This window comes from Salvelinus sp. IW2-2015, linkage group LG30, assembly GCF_002910315.2.
Source record: "Salvelinus sp. IW2-2015 linkage group LG30, ASM291031v2, whole genome shotgun sequence".
Classification (NCBI taxonomy): domain Eukaryota; kingdom Metazoa; phylum Chordata; class Actinopteri; order Salmoniformes; family Salmonidae; genus Salvelinus; species Salvelinus sp. IW2-2015.
The window spans coordinates 18,944,403-18,965,659 of NC_036869.1; the positions used below are offsets into that span (position 1 = coordinate 18,944,403).

Here is a 21,257-nt window from a genome sequence, read left to right on the forward strand (position 1 = left end):
GGGTGTCAAGGACATTGTTGTTTTTCCAAAGATAATCCCATTAAACTTGGCCATTTAATTATAGAATTTTAGATCTCTAACTCTCCTCTGTCTACACTATCCCTGACACACACACACGCATGCATATGCATCCACAAGGAATGCACACACCAGAACAACACACACCCACCACACACAACACACACATGCATGATGCCCTTCTGCCTGCGGCTATGGAACCCTGACCTGTTCACCGGACGTGCTACCTGTCCCAGACCTGCTGTTTTCAACTCTCTAGAGACCGCAGGAGCGGTTGAGATACTCTCAATGGTCGGCTATGAAAAGCCAACTGACATTTACTCCTGAGGTGCTGACTTGCTGCACCCTCGACAACTACTGTGATTATTATTATTTGACCATGCTGGTCATTTATGAACATTTGAACATCGTGGCCATGTTCTGTTATAATCTCCACCCGGCACAGCCAGAAGAGGACTGGCCACCCCTCATAGCCTGGTTCCTCTCTAGGTTTCTTCCTAGGTGTTGGCCTTTCTAGGGAGTTTTTCCTAGCCACCGTGCTTCTACACCTGCATTGCTTGCTGTTTGGGGTTTTAGGCTGGGTTTCTGTACAGCACTTTGAGATATCAGCTGATGTAAGAAGGGCTAYATAAATAAATTTGATTTGATGTGATATAACGCACTAGATTCTAATGATCCTCTATTGTTTCAGACTCCAGAATCGTGGACACATTACTTTCCATAGGTGGATTCTGGATGATGAGGGGAGTGTGCCAACAGCTGTTCAGTGTGTAGGCTAAGCACGGGTAGCTTAGTTTGCAGGTGTATCGAAAGACTGCAGAATTCCTATACTACTTAATTTACCAGATACACTATACTAGCGCCACATTGTCCAGATGTCTTATGTCCTTCTTGTTTGTTTTCTCCCTCGCTACTACAGTTCAAAACCCAACGGTCTTATTATAATGAACTGTGTCTTCATATCAGTGGTGAAGCAGCTTCCTGCTCCTCCTGTCTCTGTGTCCTTCATTTTGATCTGGAAATTGAGTAGACAATAGCAATATGGTGGATGTGGTCTATGAGCTATTGGCTGTTGTTTTGTTTTCAATAATGATAGCATTAACACTTCAGATGCCATTTCCTGCTGTCGTGCCCTTTAGATGATGGACAATAAAGATCTATTATTTTTTGTACTTTTTACCCTTCTTTCTCCCCAATTGGAAGTTACAGTCTTTTCCCATCGCTGCAACTCCCGTACGGCTTTGGGAGAGGCGAAGATCAAGAGCTATGGGTCCTCTGAAACACGACCTTGCCAAGCCGCACTGCTTCTTGAAACACTGCTTGCTTAACCCGGAAGCCAGCCGCATCAATGTGTCAGAGGAAACGCCGTACAACTGGCGACCGAAGTCAGTTTGCATGCGCCCGGCCCGCCACAAGGAGTTGCTAGAGCACGATGGGACAAGGACATCCCAGCTGGCCAAACCCTCCCCTAATCCAGACGACGCTGGGCCAATTCTGCACTGTCTCATGGGTCTCCCGGTCGCAGCCGGCTGCGACACATCGAACCCGGGTCTGTAGTGCTGCCTCTAGCACTGTGATGCAGTGCCTTAGACCGCTGCGCCACTCTGAAGGCCCATAAAGATCTATTCTATACTGTGATCTGCCATCAAAAGGTCTGAATGTTATGGTACGTACAGGACAGGTATCAGGCTTGTCTTGTAGATGGAGGTTCATGCCACAGCCCTGCTATCCTCTAGCTTGACGACTCACACTAAATTCTKTCCGCTGCTCGCTACATCCTTTAGTCGGAGAATGCCATCATTGAAGTTGTTTGTGGTGAGGAGGGGCACAATGGGTGTTGTACAAAACAAAGTCATCAGATATTGAATAATCTCTAACCACTCACAGTATCAAAGCCAATGACGAATTTTCAAACCTCCGCTTTACCCGGTTTCCACTAGATAGCACAGCCASAGTCTCAAAATGGGCTATATCTGAAATATTCATGGGGGAAAAATGCTTTTTGGTCTTAATTTAAGGTTGGAGTTARGCAAAAGGTTAGCAGTGTGGTTAAGGTTAGGGGTAAGGTAAGGTTTAAAATCACATTTYAAAGCTGCAATATGTAACTTTTTGGATGGCCTGTCCAAATKAACATAGAAATGTGAGTTATAGATCTGYCATTCTCATTGAAAGCAAGTTTAAGAASCGKGAGAGCTGTTCTTGTGCGCTATTTCTATGCTTCCAGTTCTTAAGTTTTTGCGTATTTTACACCAGCTTCAAACAGCTAAAAATACAATATTTTTGRTTACTGAAAATATATTTCACAGCGGTTTAGATGGTACAATGATTCTCCACACATTGCTTGTTTTGTCACATGAACTGAAATTTGGGGAACTATTACAATTTATGCAACCAGGAAATGGAAAAGCGATTTCTGCATATTGCACCTTTAAGAAGAGAAATTGTAGAAATAGGCGTGGTTTATGACTTTGTGGCTGTGGTAACTAGTGATGACCACTTCACCCAGGTATGTTCTGGCTGTGGCCCAACCCATTGGTTTCTGGACCAATCAGACGGCCCCGAATGTGTTCATGTTCATTGAAGGCACAGATTATCCATTAAATTGACTAGATGGCCGCTCTAACAATGAATTGAAATGTCTTCAAAACTGGAAGGCAGTCGGGAGGAKGCAAAATCAGGTGGGACCATTCTAGCCAATGAGAGGGCAGATATGCGACTGAACAACAGGCAATCTCTCTCGGACAAGGTGACTTTTATCAATATATTTGTCTCTATTTACTCTTAGATTCGAAAATGCTAATTGGCATCATGAAAGACTACAATTCCCTGCACCTCATCTCTAGCTGACACCTTTGCTAATTAGGTATTGTGTCAATTAAAAGTTGCACAAGACAGTWCACAGAATTGTCAATTTAAAGAAATGTAGCCAACTTATTCATTACTAAATTTAACTAACATTAGATAGCTCATCCAGAGATTCGTACCTTTGCCTCGATTCGGCAGTTTCGTCCAGATTGTCAAGGCATTTGTAGTTCTTTATGATAGCCACATTAGCAGCTAATTAGCATTTCATTTTGTATTTTTTTTTTGGGGGGGGGGGATACATGTGAATATATTGATAAGTCACCTTGTCCTTAAGAGATTTACACAGTTATCAAAATGTCACACCAGGGTAAGCCTACATGGAACACAGACCTTATTTTAAGTGTTTCTAAAAACCCGATAGAAAAAATGAATGGTGGAAAAAYGATTGGAACCATTTCCTTGTTTCACCGTTAGGTTTTATGGTATTATGACTCATACTGTGGTACTCTATAGTGGAGAGATAACTAATGTCTGTGAGCGTGGCGTAGCGTTTGGCAGGAACAAGGTGTCTGKGTAGCCAGGCAAGCTATCCTCTCCRTAATTCACTATGCTCACAAAGTAGCCCACTGGTAAAAATGTGTTACTTACTCCTGCTAGAATAGCATTCAGTACCCACTTCACCTAACTCAACTCTCCTGTGGCATGCCTCACCACCAGGCAGGTCCAGGCTTGCTCTGAACTTAAACATGTACAGACTCACTGTGCACTGATCAGTAAAGCAATACTGCAGATTGATATTATTTTAGTGAAAAACGTGGTGTTGCCATGTTACCAATGTCAACCCCTCTCCACTGAAGATTACCTGCCTGCTCTATTAAAAGCTATTCAAAGGTCTCACCACTTGCCAAGGACAATGTAGGTAGTCTTCATGGAGGATGTCTCTCTTTTACGCTCTAGATTTTGTTATATAACTAAGAGGGAGGGTAGATAAAAAGGTAGTATATACTAACTACATGCCATTGTTCAGCCACAGCTGGATGGACATCAAGAATACTGAGGGCTGGGTTGTATGACACGCCTACTTTACAGTGAGYTCTCGCGAGCGAACCCCAGATCTAACAACGCCTGGTGGTGGACTGATAAGGTAGCTAATGTTAAGCTTTTGCAATCTTAAGTCTGTGATTCATATTAAATAAATCGTTAAATGTATGTTATGTAGAAAGAGTACACATTTACGCTTTACATTAAGTTTTACATTTGGAAGAACTTAAGTGTATTTATTTTAAAACATCCGCTTTAGCAGTTGACAGCTAGCTAACCCTAGCAAGCTGCTAAGAACGTTAGCTAGGTAGCTAGCTTGTTGTTTTTAACTAGCTAAGTGCTAAGAATGTCATAGAAAATTGGGGAAATTGTATTCGTTTTTGTTTTGTTTGCTTAGTTATATATAGAAAAAAAATGACATGACACTGAAATGATTGTACCGAAATGATTTTACAGGCCGTGTCTGGAATGTAGCTAGCAAGGTAACGTTAGCCTAACGAGATATAGCCAATATATAAAACGCTATTTTTAGTCGGTTTGGCAAGCTCTAGTTGAAATTTGGTACGGTTAACTTTCCATGTGTTTTTTTTTTGCTTCTTTATTTTAGCTTGTTACGGCAATTACCTCGCGCGTTGTATGCGGAAGTGACAGCCAGTAGTTGGCTAACTAGTAAGGAACAGTGTAGCAACTAGCAAGGTTGGGAAGTGCTAACAATTTAATTAGCTAGCAAGTTCTAATTGTGTCCATACAATTCATGCCGGTATGTTATAGGGAATGACAATTCTTAGGAAAATGTCTTTTAGTGGTTGGCTAGCCTGTAATACTACTGTGATAGCGCTATTCAGTGTGATAAAATGCCTTGTACTTTTTGGGGGAACAGGTCTCACACAGCACCTCAGCAAGCCAGAATGTGTTCTGTTTTTATTGAACAGCATTTCGAACTGGCATTGCTAATTACTTATCTTTGTCTTACTCCTATCCCAGCCCACAACCATTTAAAAAAATCATAAGACCCTCATTGACGAAATTGTGATGTAAACCAGACATACTCTATAATGACTAGATGGTATTGTCTCTGCCCTAACAATGGGAGTCGTTGTCGAAACAAGGCTCCAAGCGGCCCGTCTTTCCGCGGTTATGTCTCCAGAACTGACACACCCACAAATGTTAAGAATACAATTTWAAAAAACATGCTGGTCGTGTAGTTCTCTAACGTAAAATAGGTACACACATTTCCGGGGTGAACCATTAATTAAAAAAAAAATACAAAATTGCATTAAGCTGTGATATACAATACTCTGAACATACTTGTTTCGTCCGGAACGAGCCATTGTTTACAGGCTTGTTGCGGAATCTTCCGTAGCCTGGCATCCTTGATCAATCAAATCGAAACTATTTGGTTTCACTAAAATAAAGTTAAGTCAGAGGCATCCAATATCTCTAGTAGCAATGCTTAGGATGTGGCCTTGCCTATCAAATAAGCATTTTTAAAACAGATTTAWATCCAGGGTCTCCCATTTCCGCCTGTATAAGTGATCTAAAAAAATATATAAAAAAATACGTGATCTAGAATGTACTACAGTGGCAGCCCACAGGCGGAAAACCCTGGATATAAACGTTTTAAAATCATAATTGTTAGCGAAGGACACATTCAACCTGGTGAGTCGTAAGTATTGTTCCTCGAGATATTGGATATGCCAATGTTGACTGGAAATGTTTGGTGAAACCGAATAGTTTAGATTTGGTTGATCAARGACGCCAGGGTACGGAAGCTTCCGCAACTAGCCATCTATCTGTACACAATTGCTCGTTGCTGGGCGAACCAGAGTTGGGGGGGCAAACAAACTACTCATCCCATACAGCACTACGGYCTGTATCGTCCAATCACAGAGCAGGTAAAAATGACGTGACCCCTTGAATCTTTCCTTGGAAATTGAGAAACATACCGGTTGTTGGTTGGGCGAGGTGTTGCGTTACCAATTTATGTTAGTTAGCTAAGCCACCATACACAGTCCTAAAATGAACCTTGATCTGTTAGCGAACTCATGATAGCGCGAACTCATGATAGCACTGTCCCAATTGCAAACTGAAATTGTTGGTCGTGTTATTTTGTGGGCAGTTTGAGCATCTGACCAAATTATGCMAGATTTTACCTTTTGGTTAAACGAGATGAGTTGTGTTAGAACAGGTCCAGGATATGCTTCTATGGCGGTGAAACGCTAAGGCTCATGGTTATTGCCGTTTTGTTGCTGTTTGAAACCAGGATTTTTTGTTGTTGCTATCTCTGGAGAGAGAAAAAACGCCCTAAATTGCACAGTAATATCGCTAATATTTCATATCACCACTGGTTACGAGGATTGATAATCCACTTCTGTAACCYCTCGTCGGTGCCCTATTTAGGCAGAAAGGCACTCGGATGAGGCAAGATSAGTTGGGAACATTCTAGCCAATGAGAGGGAAGATACGCATGTAAACATCCAACACAACTCCGAAATGAAAGTTTTTCCTCAAAGTTGCGTGGGCGTCCACTTATTTCAGTACATTCATAACAACAAAAACTACTTACGAAACTACCATTACACTGAACAARAATATAAATGCAATATGTAAAGTGTTGGTCCCATGTTGAACTAAAATATTCCAGACATTTTCCATATGCAAAAAAAGCTTATTTCTTTCAAATGTTGTGCACACATTTGTTTACATCCCTGGTGGTGAGCATTTTTCCAAAATAATCCATCCACCTGACAGGTGTGGCATTTTCGAAGCTGATTGAACTGCATGATCATTACACAGGTGCAATTTGTGCTGTGGACAGTAAAAGGCCACTCTAAAATATGCAGTTTTGTAACACAATGCCACAGATGTCTCAAGTTTAGAGGGAGCGTGCAATTGGCATGCTGACTGCAGGAATGTCCACCAGAGCTGTTTMAAGAAAATGTAATGTTACTTTCTCTACCATAAGCCACCTCGTGTAATTTTAGATAATTTGGCAGTACGTACAACTGGCCTCAGAACCACAGACTACGTGTAACCATGCCAGCCCAGTGCCTCCTCATCCGGCTTCTTCACTTGCTGGTTCGTCTGAGACCAACCACCCAGACAGCTGATGAAACTGTGGGTTTGCATAACTGAATAATTTCTGCACCAACTGTCAGAAACTGTCTCAGGGAAGCCCATCTGCGTGCTCATCTTCCTCAACAGGGTTTTGACCTGACTGCAGTTCAGCGTAGCAAATGCTCACCTTCGATGGCCACTGGCACGTTGGAGAAGTGTGCTCTTCACAGATGAATTCCGGTTTCAACTGTAACCAGGCAGATTGCGTTGTGTGGGTGAGCAGTTTGCTGATGTCAACGTTGTGAACAGAGTGCCCCAAGGTGGCGGTGGGGTTATGGTATGGGCAGGCATAAGCTACGGAAAACGAACACAATTGCATTTTATCGATGGCGATTTAAATGCGCAGAGCTACCGTGACAAGATCCTGAGGCCTRTTCATCTGTCACCATCACCTCATGTTTCAGCATGATAATGCACTGCCCCATGTCACAAGGTTCTGTATGCAATTCCTGGAAGCTGAACATTTCCCAGTTCTTTCATGGCCTGYATACTCACCAGACATGTCACCCGTTGAGCATGTTAGGGATGCTCTGGATTGACGTGTACAACAGCTTGTTCCAGTTCCCGCAATGTGGCACAGCCATTGAAGACTAGTGGGACARCATTCCACAATCAACAGCCTGATCAACTCTATGCAACGGAGATGTCGTGCTGTGTGAGGCAAATGCAGGTCACACCAGATACTGATTGGTTTTCTGATCCATGCCCCTACCTTTTTTTTTTTCATTGTAAGGTATCTGTGCTCATCAGATTCATATCTGTATTTCCAGTCATGTGAAATCCATAGATTAGGGCCTAATAAATTCGTTTTTTGTAAGTTAAGTAGAGAACACACTCAGCAATGMCCTGGGGAGAGGAGGGGGGATGAATGAGCTAATTGTAAACAGGGGATAATTAGGTGGCCATGATGGTATGAGGACTAGATTGGTAATTTGGCCACAACACCAGGATTAACACCCCTACAGTTACAAGAAGTGCCATGGGACTACAGGGAGTCAGGACACCTGTTTAACATCCCATCTGAAAGACAGCAATGTCCCCAATCACTTCCCTGGGGCTTTGGGATATTTTTTTAGACCAGAGAAAATAGTGCCTCCTACTGGCCCTCAAACACCACTTCCAGCAGCATCTGGTCTCCCATCCAGGACCAACCCTGCTTAACTTCAGAGACAAGTCAGCAGTAGGGTGCAGGGTGGTATGCTCTTGGGTGGTATTTCAATTGACTGATTTCCTTATATGAACTTTAACTCAGTAAAATCTTTGAAAGTATTGCATGTTGTGTTCATATTTTTGTTTAGTGTAGATCAAATAAATCGCACTTAGTAAATTAGCAATACATGTTTTGTTGACCAAATCTGACACTCTCATAAAGCAGGTTTCCATCCAACYTTTTTATGCAAGTAAAGTACATGTTGAATAAAAAATGCGTGATGGAAACAGCAAATTTGTCGGGAAATCTTTTCAAATGTCGATAAAATACACTAGACAAGGTGGGATCTTTTTTGTGTTTTTTWAATTAGTAATGCGAGAAATGGTGTTGGAAGTTCTTATCGTGTAGGTAGCCTACTTTTACTGTAGCTGCGAGTTGTTGGCTAACGCGCATGTGCCAAGACCAGRGTGGGCACATTTGCTATATATTGCAACATTTGTTGTGACAAAACCATCAGCAGAGTTGAAAATAAGATRGAAACCCATTTAACTTGTATTTTGTTTATTCAGGTACATGGGAATTTAACTGCAAAAGTAATTTTTATGTGCACTACGTCATCACGCACAGCCTTTTATCCGTAACAGGTCAACTTGATGGAAACACATCCCTGGTGGGAAAATGCGCTTTTTAAAATGTTATTTACGGTACTTGGATATTCACACATCTGTCGTCAATTGGATGGAAACCTAGCTACAGACCTCCAAACAAAAAGTCTCCACTTTGTCTGCTTATCGCTGTATCTCGCGTGGACAGATTTTGACGGGAGTGGAGCCTCTCGCTTAGCCTCTTCCTGTCATTGCTATTGTCCTTTTTTTAAATTTACCAAATGAGCAGGAATGTGTATTGCTGAGCAACATACTGTTCACGGGGCCTTGTGCTGTGAACAGTGTATTACCCAGCCACCCGTGTTTGGACTGTCTGACCTCCTATTGTGTGCACTTGAGCTATTAAGATGTGTGGCATTCTTATCACTTGTTATTCACATACACACTGTCGGAGCTGTGGCCAAGGAGTCATACAAGGGTGGTGTCTGCTCTCACTCTCGTGCCTACCCTCTCGTGATGTGTTTAAAAAAAAAAATCTCTCCCTCTTAATATCTTTCATCCCTAGTGTGATAAACCGATGAGGATCGACAAGAGGTGTCTAAGTTATGACAACAGCTGCCAAAAGATTGCAGATTCACTAGCGTCAGCGTATTCAACCGTGTTTCTGTCTGTCTGTCTCCCTCCTTCCCTCCAGATGCAGACCATAAAGTGTGTGGTGGTGGGTGACGGTGCGGTGGGAAAGACTTGCCTGTTGATCTCCTACACCACCAACAAGTTCCCGTCGGAATACGTCCCCACGGTGAGTGGCACTGGAGTGCTGTTCGAGAATGGTCTGGGACGGGACTTGGCGGAGTGTCCGGGTTTGTCAAGTGTCTAGGCTAGGGGGTATGCAACAGGAGCCGCCGTACTTTGTGCCCTTTGTTCCAGACCATTTCTATCACATCTCTGATTCAACTCATCCATTTGAAACAACCATTGGATGAATTAGGTGTGTTTAGTGCTGGGCATGAGCAAAAGCCTCCACACACCATCTGTAATTCTTTATGGCTGGAGTTACCAATCATTGGCTCGTGTAGAATCTCAAATATAGAATGGGTTTTGAGAGAAGGTGTTTGTTTTCGAACTGAAAAGAGGAACCCCTTGAGGAAGAGCCAGACTCGCTTGGAAGTGGTTATGGACCAAAAAGCATGAGTCAGGCTACACACCGTTTCATACTATTTGACAAATAGGGATGAAAACAGACAACTCAGTCCAACTGAAATAAATCAATACAGTTGGTAGACCAGGGATGGGCAACTTTGATGGGGGTGGGGGCCACAAAAATGTGAACTCATCATGAGGGACCGCATTTGATCACGGGTCTGCGTACACACAGCCATAACATTTTATAGCTAATTTGTCTTAGGGTGGAGAGGAATGTTTGCCGTTTTTAATATATCTGAGTGAAACTGACTAACAAAATCAATGCCCCCACCGGACGGTAATACGACCATGCTTTTTATTTAACCTTTTTTTAACTAGGCTAGTCTGTTAAGCACAAATTCTTATTTACAATGACGGCCTACCAAAAGGCAAAAGGCCTCCTGGGGGCTGGGTTTAAAAATAATCATAAATTAAATTATAGGACAAAACACACATCACGACAAGAGACAACACAACACTACATAAAGAGAGACCTAAGACGACAACAACAGCATGGCAGCAACACATGACAACACAGCATGGTAGCAACACAACATGGTAGCAGCACAACACATGGTACAAATATTATTGCGCACAGACAACAGCACAAAGGGCAAGAAGGTAGAGACAACAATACATCACGCAAAGCAGCCACGACTGTCAGTAAGAGTGTCCATGAATGAGTCTTTGAATGAAGAGATGGAGAAAGCTCGTTCCAGTCGCTAGCTGCAGCGAACTGAAAAGAGTAGTGATCCAGGGATGTGTGTGCTTTGGGGACCTTTAACAGAATGTGACTGGCAGAACGGGTGTTGTATGTGGAGGATAAGTGCTGCAGTAGATATCAGATAGGGGGGAGTGAGGCCTAAGAATTTTATAAATAAGCATCAACCAGTGGGTCTTGTGACAGGTATACAGAGGAGTATAGAGTGCAGTGATGTGTCCTATAAGGAGCATTGGTGGCAAATCTGATGGCCAAATGGTAAAGAACATCTAGCCGCTCGAGAGCACCCTTACCTGCCGATCTATTTATTACATCTCCGTAATCTAGCATGGGTAGGAGGGTCTTCTGAATCAGGGTTAGTTTGGCAGCTGGGGTGAAAGAGGAGCGATTACGATAGAGGAAACCAAGTCTAGATTTAACCTTAGCCTGCAGCTTTGATATGTGCTGAGATAAGGACAGTGTAACGTCTAGCCATACTCCCAAGTACTTGTATGAGGTGACTACCTCAAGCTCGAACCCCTCAGAGGTAGTAATCACACCTGGGGGGAGAGGGGCTTTCTTCTTTCCAAACCACATGACCTTTGTTTTGGAGGTGTTCAGAACAAGGTTAAGGGCAGAGAAAGCTTGTTGGACACTAAGAAAGCTTTGTTGTATAGCGTTTAACACAAGATCCAGGGATTGGCCAATCCAGGGGAGTATAAAACTGTATCATCTACATATAAGTGGRTGAGATAAATGGATGCTAACACGTTTAGGTAGTTTAACTGCCAGCTAACTTAGCAATCTAAAAATGTTTAGCTGACATAGGCTAATTAACTGACATAACAGGAGAAAAACTGCTGATGCGCTACCACATTTAGAAATGGCACCTTGTGTATTCTACCAAGTTGAGACCCTGACTGAGTTCCCCCTGGGGGGGGGGGGGGTTATCCAGTTGCACATCCCTGAGGTAGCATTGGAACTCAGCACAGCAMTGGGGTGCTGCAGATGGTGTGTGATGAGTAGCTGTTTCTATCAGTCCCGTCTCTCTCTCTGGCAGTAATCAGCACAGTGCTGTACCAGAGACTGACAGAGAGAGTGTGTCGACTCAGCCCTCTCTGTCCTCTGCCCAGTCAGGCCCAACTGGGTGTGTTCATGTTGTTGGCCCATTAAAAACAGACCCAACTTTCTCCATGACGTTTCTCTGTCTGTCTGTGCAGTTCAACAGTGCACTCTTCTCATAAGAATCACGTGGCAATTTAAGATTTTTGATTCTAAGCAGATTACTCTCAAAATCCTCAGAAACAATGCTACTGGTTGATTTGGTGGGTATTGAAATACTCTTACAGGTCATACATGTACAGAAGTAGGCTGAGAACCTACAACAGCCTAGTGTATTCTTATATTAGATGTATGTAGTGCATTCTTATAACATTTCATTAATTGGTGAATACAGTCCTTGTACTACTGCATTTGGGAGTTGAAACATCTGAATATTGGTGTAGTGTGTACAGTCACAATTGTAGAGGCAGGTTTTTTTTTTTTTTTTACCCACCATTCTCTGTGCTATTAGGCCTAGCTCTGTCCAAACACATTATTGTCATGACGGTCAGAGATGTGTTTTTGACTTTGTGTTCGGTCTGCCGGGCCTCGCCTTTCCGCTACGTGCCCCAACGCCTCACTCTTTTTATGTCTGAACTTGAAGTGCCCTAAGAAGCCCTGCCTCCCATGGTTTCTCAACCCAATAGAGGCAGACTGTTCTCCCTCTGGATCAGAGAACAGATTAGCTGACCAACGGTGTGTACAAGACTGAAGTGCATGGTTGCATCTTAATAGTTGAAAGTGTCTACCTCGTCTCCTCGCTTTCATCTTTCTGCACTGATGTGTAAACGCGTATGAGCGATGAAAGAAATAGGCCTATGMTAGGCAGACTACCTCCTGGGAAATTGCTATCACCTCTCCAGTTCTTTCATATTCAGACGGTGATCAGCAGTGTTGGCAATGATTGTATGGTTTTTGGTGAATGGTGACAATAAGCTTTGAAATCAGCATATTTTGCTTTATGGTTTGCGTATTATAACAAACAAAATGCTAGGGTTGTGAATTGATAAACTAGCAAGGAAAGTTAGCCTACAAAGCTGGAAGCTATCGGTAGCTTCTTGCATTGTAAAGTGTTCTAGCCTGTAATGGACATTGTTTCGCGAACAGTAATTAACAGTTGCAACATTTCTACATGCCGTGTTGCATTATTCAAGTGTGTTAACTTCTGTGCAGCATGAGTGGGGAGCTAACATGATACAACCCAGACTCAGTGAGTACAGTGGTTTCTCAGGACCGGCTAGAGCTAGCAGAGAGACACATTTGATATTGATAGAAGGACCGAAAGTAACACCTTCTAGTACCAAACTTTTTTTCATGTTCTAGTATTGAAAAAGTACCATGCAACACTAGTATTCTATAATATTCAGTGCAGTTAAAGGAAAGGCGACAAGGAGAGGAAGACATTTYAGACCATTGAGATGCACCCCAWCTCTAGCRAGYATCTCAATAGTCTGAAATGGCTTCCTCTCCTTGTCGCCCGGTGAGATCCCTAACAAAAAAAAAATGCAGTCGACTCAAACTAAAGTGTAAGAATGGACTAGGATGAGGCCTGAGATTAAACAGGTAGTGGACAGCCAGGGAAGAAGGTAAATKGGTGGTTTGGTGACTGCACAAGGCTGGAATGTTGTCCGGAATCTCACACCCAAATTGAAGGAACGTCCCTCATGTTCCACATTACAAAGACAAACATGTCCACTAAAGTAATAGAAGTTAACACTGTTACTCATTTCCAGGTGACAGCGATAAGACTCCTTTTGAAATAGAATACCTAGTGTTTAACACGAATCAACATTTTCCAAAGCAACGTCAAGAACTGGATACACCATTTTCAGTCACTTGTTCGCACCCCACCTAAGTAATTTTTTATTTTTTTTATTTAACTAGGCAAGTCAGTTTAGAACATTTTTATTTACAATGACTGCCTACACCGGCCMAACCCGGACGACGCCGGTCCAATTGTGCGCCGCCCAATTACAGCCGGTTGTGATACAGCCTGGATTCAAACCAGGGTGTCTGTAGGGACGACTCTAGCACTGAGATGCAGTGCCTTAGAACGCYGCGCCACTCGGGAGCCCCAATGGTAGTAATGGTCGGAGAAACACTGGTTGGGCTAAAGAGAGTGTGTTTGGAGCACAGGATTAGAATTGTCCTTAAGTTTGCTGACCTAAAGATAAGCTTGGAAATTATACTGCCCATGAACCTGCCCTATGGGAGTCACGCAGCATTGTGCGACGGAAACGAAACATGAGAAATGGCGATGCCATTCAGCAGCATTTGGGACAAGGCATAGTGGTTTCTTCAGCACATATAAATGAGCTGAGTCAGACTGTTTCTCATTCTTACTGAACAGTCGGTTGTTTCATTGCCTTTAGTGGGAGGCACCTTTAAAGAGGAACAAGGACACTGTGAAACATTCGGTCTCCGACCTAAACGATGCCCTGCGTACACAACACAAGAACTTGTGTAAAGTTATGAATGGCGGGGCGCCACACGTCTATGTAGTGTCCCTACACAATACGTAGCTACTTGTACGTCTTCCACGCGCACCTATGTTTTAAATCAAGGCTTAGTTGACAACATGGATCCCTTTGACCAACTACCACTCTGTGTCATAGACCGTTCTGTGGAGGGAACAAAAAAATATAGGGATTTCCATGTGTTCAATATGGTGGGATATCGGCCTAGGTTATGAAACTGAACCACAGCACGACCTATATTCCTGTATCCATACGTGTACCAGGTATGATGTAGGCCAACTGTAAACTCGCTCTGTGGAAAGACTCCAAAAGAGTCCAGTTCATTTCAATTGTTCTAAAACCATTATTTGGCCAACAGTAATAGCCTATGCATTATTTTGATTCCTGCTATGAAAGTATCTGCCTTTCCCTGTTTCACTGTCGGGTGCTGACTCTTATTCCCTCTCCCCACTGTGTGCACGGAGGAGAGAGCGATGCCTTCTGAGAAGCACAAGCATATGAAAGTTGCTATAAAGAAAATGCTATTGCGGGGAAAAGACCGTTTTCAAAGCAACGACTGTTTTTCTAGTTCTGTAGAGGAGAGTCTCAGATATCTGAGAGTAGATCATGTATTTCTCACCTCTTAATATTGGGTCCATGACTATAGTCTATAGTTCGTTTTGATTTGCCCGCGGAGTGTGAAATTTGCAATGAATAGGCTAGCCTAGCGCTGGGAAGTTTTTGTAGGACATTAGCCTACATTTACTGATAGCCATGTAGGCTAATTGATTAATCTATCTAGCAACAATATCATATTTCTCTGAATAGCCCACAATAAATCTGATCATTCTGGATCCAATTTTGCCAGGTTGCACATCAAAATATCAGTCATATGGTATGCGCAATACTGTCGGGGGTGCACCAAGTAAAAATGTGATAAACATTTWAAAAATATATATAATTTTTGTATATAAAAAAAATAAACACATTTTCAAACAGTACATTTATATTTTCCAACAGGGCTATACATTTGGGTGAGGTTTATTTCTCGTCTGAGTAGCCTCGTTTCACTGCCAAAAATAAAATTAAACCATCTAGTGTTCAGCGAAATAGCAACACAATGTCAAATACAGGTAGCCTAGTCAAATAATTAACATCCAATCACATTAACTGTTACTCTTGCGCAGACATTTAGAAATGAAACATGACAATTTGAAAAATAAGCCGCAGGAGTTTTTTGAGCGAGAATAAAGACTACTTTCGGGTAGTAAGACATGTATAAAAGCAACAGATACCATTAATAAGAAGGGGCTAGAAGCGTCTTATATGGTGAGCTACCGAGTGACTAGCACAGGCAAGCCCCATACTATTGTGGAGGACTTAATTCTTCCTGATGCCGTGGATATGGCTGGAGGAAAAGGCCAAAAAAACTAAACAGACAATGCCTCCATCAAACAACACTGTTTCACGACACATCAGTGACATGGCAGGAGATGTTTTGAAACAATTACTGCTTCGCATACAAGCCAGTGAATTATATGCGTTACAGCTGGATGAGTCAACAGACGTGGCGGGCCTGGCACAGCTCCTGGTATATGTCCGTTACTCTTATGGGGGGTCAATTAAGGAAGACAACGTCTTCTGAAAACCAGTGGAAACCAGGATATCATGACAGGATATTTTTTAAAGTACTGGACAGCTTTGTGACATCAAATGGACTTTGGTGGTCAAGATGTGTTGGTATCTGTACTGATGGCGCAAAAGCCATGACAGGGAGACATAGTGGAGTGGTAACACGCGTGCAAGCAGTTGCTCCCGAWGCCACTTGGGTACACTGCAGCATCCACCGAGAGGCTCTTGCTGCCAAGGGAATGCCTGACAGCTTGAAAGATGTTTTGGACATCACTTTGAAAATGGTTATCTTTGTTAAAGCAAGGCCCCTGAACTCTCATGTGTTTTCTGCATTATACAATGATGTGGGCAGCGACCATGTAACGCTTTTACAACATACAGAAGTGTGCTGGTTATCATAGTATTGACACGTTTTTTTGAATTGAGAGATGAGCTTAAAATGTTCTTTACTGAGCATAATTCTCACTTGTCTGACCGCTTGCAAGATGACGAGTTTCTCACACGACTGGCCTATCTGGGTGGTGTTTTTTCTCGCCTGAATGATCTGATTCTACAATTACAGGGACTCTCCTCAACTATATTCAATGTGTGGGACAAAACTGAGGCTATGATTAAGAAGTTGGMGCTCTTTTCTGTCTGCATTAACAAGGACAATACACAGGTCTTTCCATCATTGTATAATTTTTTGTGTGCAAATGAACTCAAGCTTACGGACAATGTCAAATGTGATATAGCGAAGCTCCTGAGTAAGCTGGGTGCACAATTACACAGGTACTTTCCCGAAATGGACAACACAAACAATTGGATTCGTTATCCCTTACATGCCCTGCCTCCAGTCCACTTACCGATATCTGAACAAGAGMGCCTCATCTAAGTTGCAACAAGCGGTTCTGTGAAAATTTTATTTAATCAGAAGCCACTGCCAGATTTCTGGATAGGGCTGCGCTCAGAGTTTCTTGCCTTGGMAAATCGCGCTGTTAAAACACTGATGCCCTTTGCAACCACGTACCTATGTGAGAATGGATTCTCGGCCCTCACTAGCACGAAAACTAAATACAGGCACAGACTGTATGTGGGAAATGATTTAAGACTGAGACTCTCTCCATTACAACCCAACATTGCAGAGTTATGTGCATCCTTTCAAGCACACCCTTCTCATTAACCTGTGGTGAGTTATTCACAATTTTTGACGAACAAATAAGGTTTTATATGTAAAATGGCTAAATAAAGAGCAAAATGATTGATTATTGTTATTTGTGCCCTGGATCTATAAGAGCTCTTTGTTACTTCCCATGTGCCGGGTTGTGACAAAAACTCACACTCATTCTTATGTAACTGTCAAATAAGTAAGTAACTGTCAAATAAAATCAATCAAAACTCAACATTTTACATTGAAATCCCTAATGATTTATTATATTTCTCTCCTATCTGCCTCTTTCTCAGGTGTTTGATAACTATGCGGTGACCGTGATGATCGGAGGGGAGCCCTACACTCTGGGGCTGTTCGATACAGCAGGTAAAACAAAATGGCCGCTCCCCGCTACATGAGCTCTTATTAACTACAGTGTCTTGAGCATCGACTTGCAATACCTTCTTCTCACTCACTCACCATGGTCTGCCTGTATTACTTTCACATGGTGCTTACATTGGGATTATGGATTGTGTTTCTCTCCAGCCATCTAAGCGTTTGAACRTTGCATGGGTAACTCACCTTGTGCACTAGCCTATGTAGTGATAGGATTTACCATGGTGTCTAAATGTGTTTTTGTGTTTGTGAGTTAGTCTACTGGTGTGTTAGTCCACTGAGCTCAATTATTCGCTAGATAATGTAGTCCGTTGTGTAGTTGTCTTTATTTAGGCTTGTTCTTGCATATGAAAGGTAGCCTTGATGTAAACTCCTCAAATGTTTGCTGTCTCTCTCTGTCGCCCTCCCCAGGTCAGGAGGACTATGACAGACTGCGACCACTCAGCTACCCCCAGACAGACGTCTTCCTTGTGTGTTTCTCTGTCGTATCGCCCTCCTCCTTTGAGAACGTCCGCGAGAAGGTGTGTGTGGAATATAACTTTAGTGTCCATTGGTTAGAACGTTTGAGTCATCTGCCTTTCACAACACCCCCAGATACACACACACACACATACACACACACACACACACACACACACACACACACACACACACGTGGGACTAGTGTTTTCTAGCCCATGTCTTTACACCTGTGTTTCTCTATAAACATAGCATTATGTTCTTCTTTGGTTTGGGTGTTTTGTGAGTTGGGGTTAGTGTTCTTTCTCTCCCCTCCCTCTTTCTCTCCATTACTCACACCTGCATAAAATGATTTACAACATGAAACCCTCCCATACTCTATGGACATAATATACTGCGGGATCAGAACCTAATATGCCCCCCCCTTCCTCTCCCACAGTGGGTCCCAGAGATCTCCCACCATTGTCCGCGTACACCCTTCCTGCTGGTGGGCACCCAGATGGACCTGAGGGACGACAGCAACACAGTGGAGAAGCTGGCTAAGAACAAGCAGCGGCCCCTGGCCCCCGAGAGCGGAGACAAGCTGGCCCGGGACCTCCGGGCCGTCAAATATGTGGAGTGCTCCGCCCTCACCCAGGTGCGTGTCTGTGTGTGTGAGAGACACAATCTCTATCTCCTAAGTCTGGCCCTGATTCAGGGAAACAGGAAATGGTGGGTGTGAGTGGCTTGTGTGGTTTCTGAAAAGTAACTTCCTCTCACTCTGTTCTCCTTTGTGTTGATAGATGCCATACTTACTCACTTCAAACTACTACCGGATGATGGCTACTGTTGACAGCATTTCAAAGTGCCATCTTGTGCAACTGTGGCCATTGTGAAACTAGGCTAGTGGGTCAATAAGTAAATTTACTTACTTATTCCTCTTTTTTTTATCTCTCTCTCTCTCTCTCTCTCTCTCTCTCTCTCTCTCTCTCTCTCAGCGAGGTCTGAAGAACGTGTTTGATGAGGCCATCCTGGCGGCGCTGGAGCCGCCAGAGACCAAGCCCAAGAAACGCTGTGCACTCTTATAAAACATTTTTTAAATGGGGCCAAAGAGCCAGGGGAAAGACCGAATTTAAAAGACAGACAGGCGGACACAGGAACAGACAGGGAGGGGTGTAACGCTGGGAGGGGTGTAGAGGGAGGGAGCAAGAGAGGACAAGTGAGACATTCGTTTAACAGTGCCTTCAGCGATAGAGGTGGGGAGGGGCGATGTTGGGTGGATGGGTAACAAACAGACAGAAATAAATCACAATGTGTAATAGAATGTAACAAGCTGATCAATTCTCTTCCTAACCAGTATAGTCCTTCTTAAAAGGAGACCGACWGAGCAATATAGGGAAGAGACAAGGTTTTGAAACCTCTATTGCCTTATAGTTACAGGACAAATGAAATGGGTTTGACAAAAAGAGGTAGACTGTGTGGAGTTTATTTTGTGTTTGATGATACTAAAAACTGACTGGAAAAATTTGCTAAAGGCGCGCAATCTTGACGTTCACACACACCTGCTTTACTCCCTTCAACCCAAAACGGCTTCTCTCTTTCAAACTGCCCGCCATAGTTTTGAAAATCCTGCGTCTTCAAACATTAACTATTCTGCTTCACTCGCTATCTGTCGTCACCGCTCCAATGGGAACTACAAGCGCTTCTTACTTCCTCTTGGTTTTCACTGCTCCCTAAAGGCAATAACAGGAACTGAATTCCCACTTGCTTTTTTGTTGCCATTTATTGTTTTAGAGATGATGGTGTATTATTGATGGTAATAAGAGTATTATATATTTTTTGGCTCTTTATTTCTGGGGTACCCCTAGTGGTTAGTGGTTTGGACTCTTGTTGTTTTTTTATATATATTTTTATTATTAATTTGATGGTTGTGTGCCAATGTGTTGAGTGTCACTGGTTTCATTTGACATAACAATCATAATATGCCTCTAATGACTACGTAGCTGGATGTGATGTCAGTAGTAATAACAGCAAAAAGCAATAATGGTTATGAGTAACAATAATAGCTCTTTTGAAGCATCCTCATCTGGTTGTTTGAAATAAATAAAAATACTTGAAATTAAACTCTATATATCTAGTCAATTTCCCCATTTTATTTTTATTTAACCTTTATTTAACTAGGCAGAGTGAAGGTAAAGCATACTATACTATTATTTTTATGTATATTATATTTGTGTGTGTGTGTGTGTGTGTGTGTGTATGTATATATATATAGTAGCAGTCAAAAGTTATACCTACTCATTCAAGGGTTTTTCTTTATTTTACAATTTTCTACATTGTAGAATAATWGTGAAGACATCAAAACTATGAAATAACACATGGAATCATGTAGTATCCAAAAAAGAGTTAAACAAATCAAAATATATTTCAGATTCTTCAAAGTAGACACCCTTTGCCTTGATGACAGCTTTACACACGCTTGGCATTCTCTCAACCAGCTTCACCTGGAATGCTTTTCCAACTGTCTTGAAGGTGTTCCCACAAATGCTGGCTGCTTTTCCTTCACTCTGCGGTCCAACTCATCCCAAACCATCTCAATTGGGTTGAGGTCAGGTGATTGTAGAGGCCAAGTCATCTGATGCAGCACTCCATCRCTCTCCTTCTTGGTCAAATAGTCCTTACACAGCCTGGAGGTGTGTTGGGTCATTGTTCTGTTGAAAAACAAATGATAGTCCCACTAAGTGCTCCCGAATGGCGCTGCGTTCTAAGACACTGCATCTCAGTGCTAGAGGCATCACTATAGATACCCTGGTTCAAATCCAGGCTGTATCACAACCGTCCGTGATTGGGAGTCCCATATGGCGGCGCACAATTGGCCCAGCGTCGTCCGGGTTTGGCCGGTGTAGGCCGCCATTCTAAATAASAATTTGTTCTTAACTGACTTGCCTTGTTAAATAAAGGTTACATTTAAAAAAAGAAATAATACTAATAATTAAAGCGCAAACCAGATGGGATGGCGTATCGCTGCAGAATGCTGTGGTAGCCATGCTGGTTTAGTGTGCCTTGAATTCCAAATAAATCAGACACCAGCAAAGCACCCCCACACCATCACACCTCCATGCTTCACGGTGGGAACCACACATGCAGAGATCATCCCTTCACCTACTCTGTGTCTCACAAAGACATGGTGGTTGGAACCAAATTGGACTCATCAGACCAAAGGACAGATTTCCTCCAGTCTAATGTCCATTACTCGTGTTTCTTGGCCCAAGCAAGTCTCTTCTTATTGGTGTGCTTTAGTAGTGGTTTCTTTGCAGCAATTCGACCATGAAGGCCTGATTCATAGTCTCTGAACAGTTGATGTTGAGATGTGTCTGTTACTTGAACTCTGTGAAGCATTTATTTGGGCGGTAATCTGAGGTGCAGTTAACTCTAATGAATGTATCCTCTGCAGCAGAGGTAACTGTGGGKCTTCCCTTTCCTGTGG

At 42.7% G+C, this 21,257-nt stretch overlaps 1 protein-coding gene across 1 annotated transcript; it reads left to right on the forward strand.

Annotated features, from left to right (window-relative positions):
• Nucleotides 1–3,859: 3,859 nt before the first annotated feature.
• LOC111955034 (cell division control protein 42 homolog) lies at nt 3,860–19,510 on the forward strand. Its single transcript, XM_023975068.2, has 6 exons — nt 3,860–3,967; nt 9,431–9,535; nt 17,251–17,323; nt 17,744–17,853; nt 18,231–18,428; nt 18,769–19,510. Exons 1-6 carry the CDS (start codon nt 3,893–3,895, stop codon nt 18,856–18,858), a joined length of 651 nt encoding a protein of 216 aa, XP_023830836.1. The 5' UTR covers nt 3,860–3,892; the 3' UTR covers nt 18,859–19,510.
• Nucleotides 19,511–21,257: the final 1,747 nt, after the last annotated feature.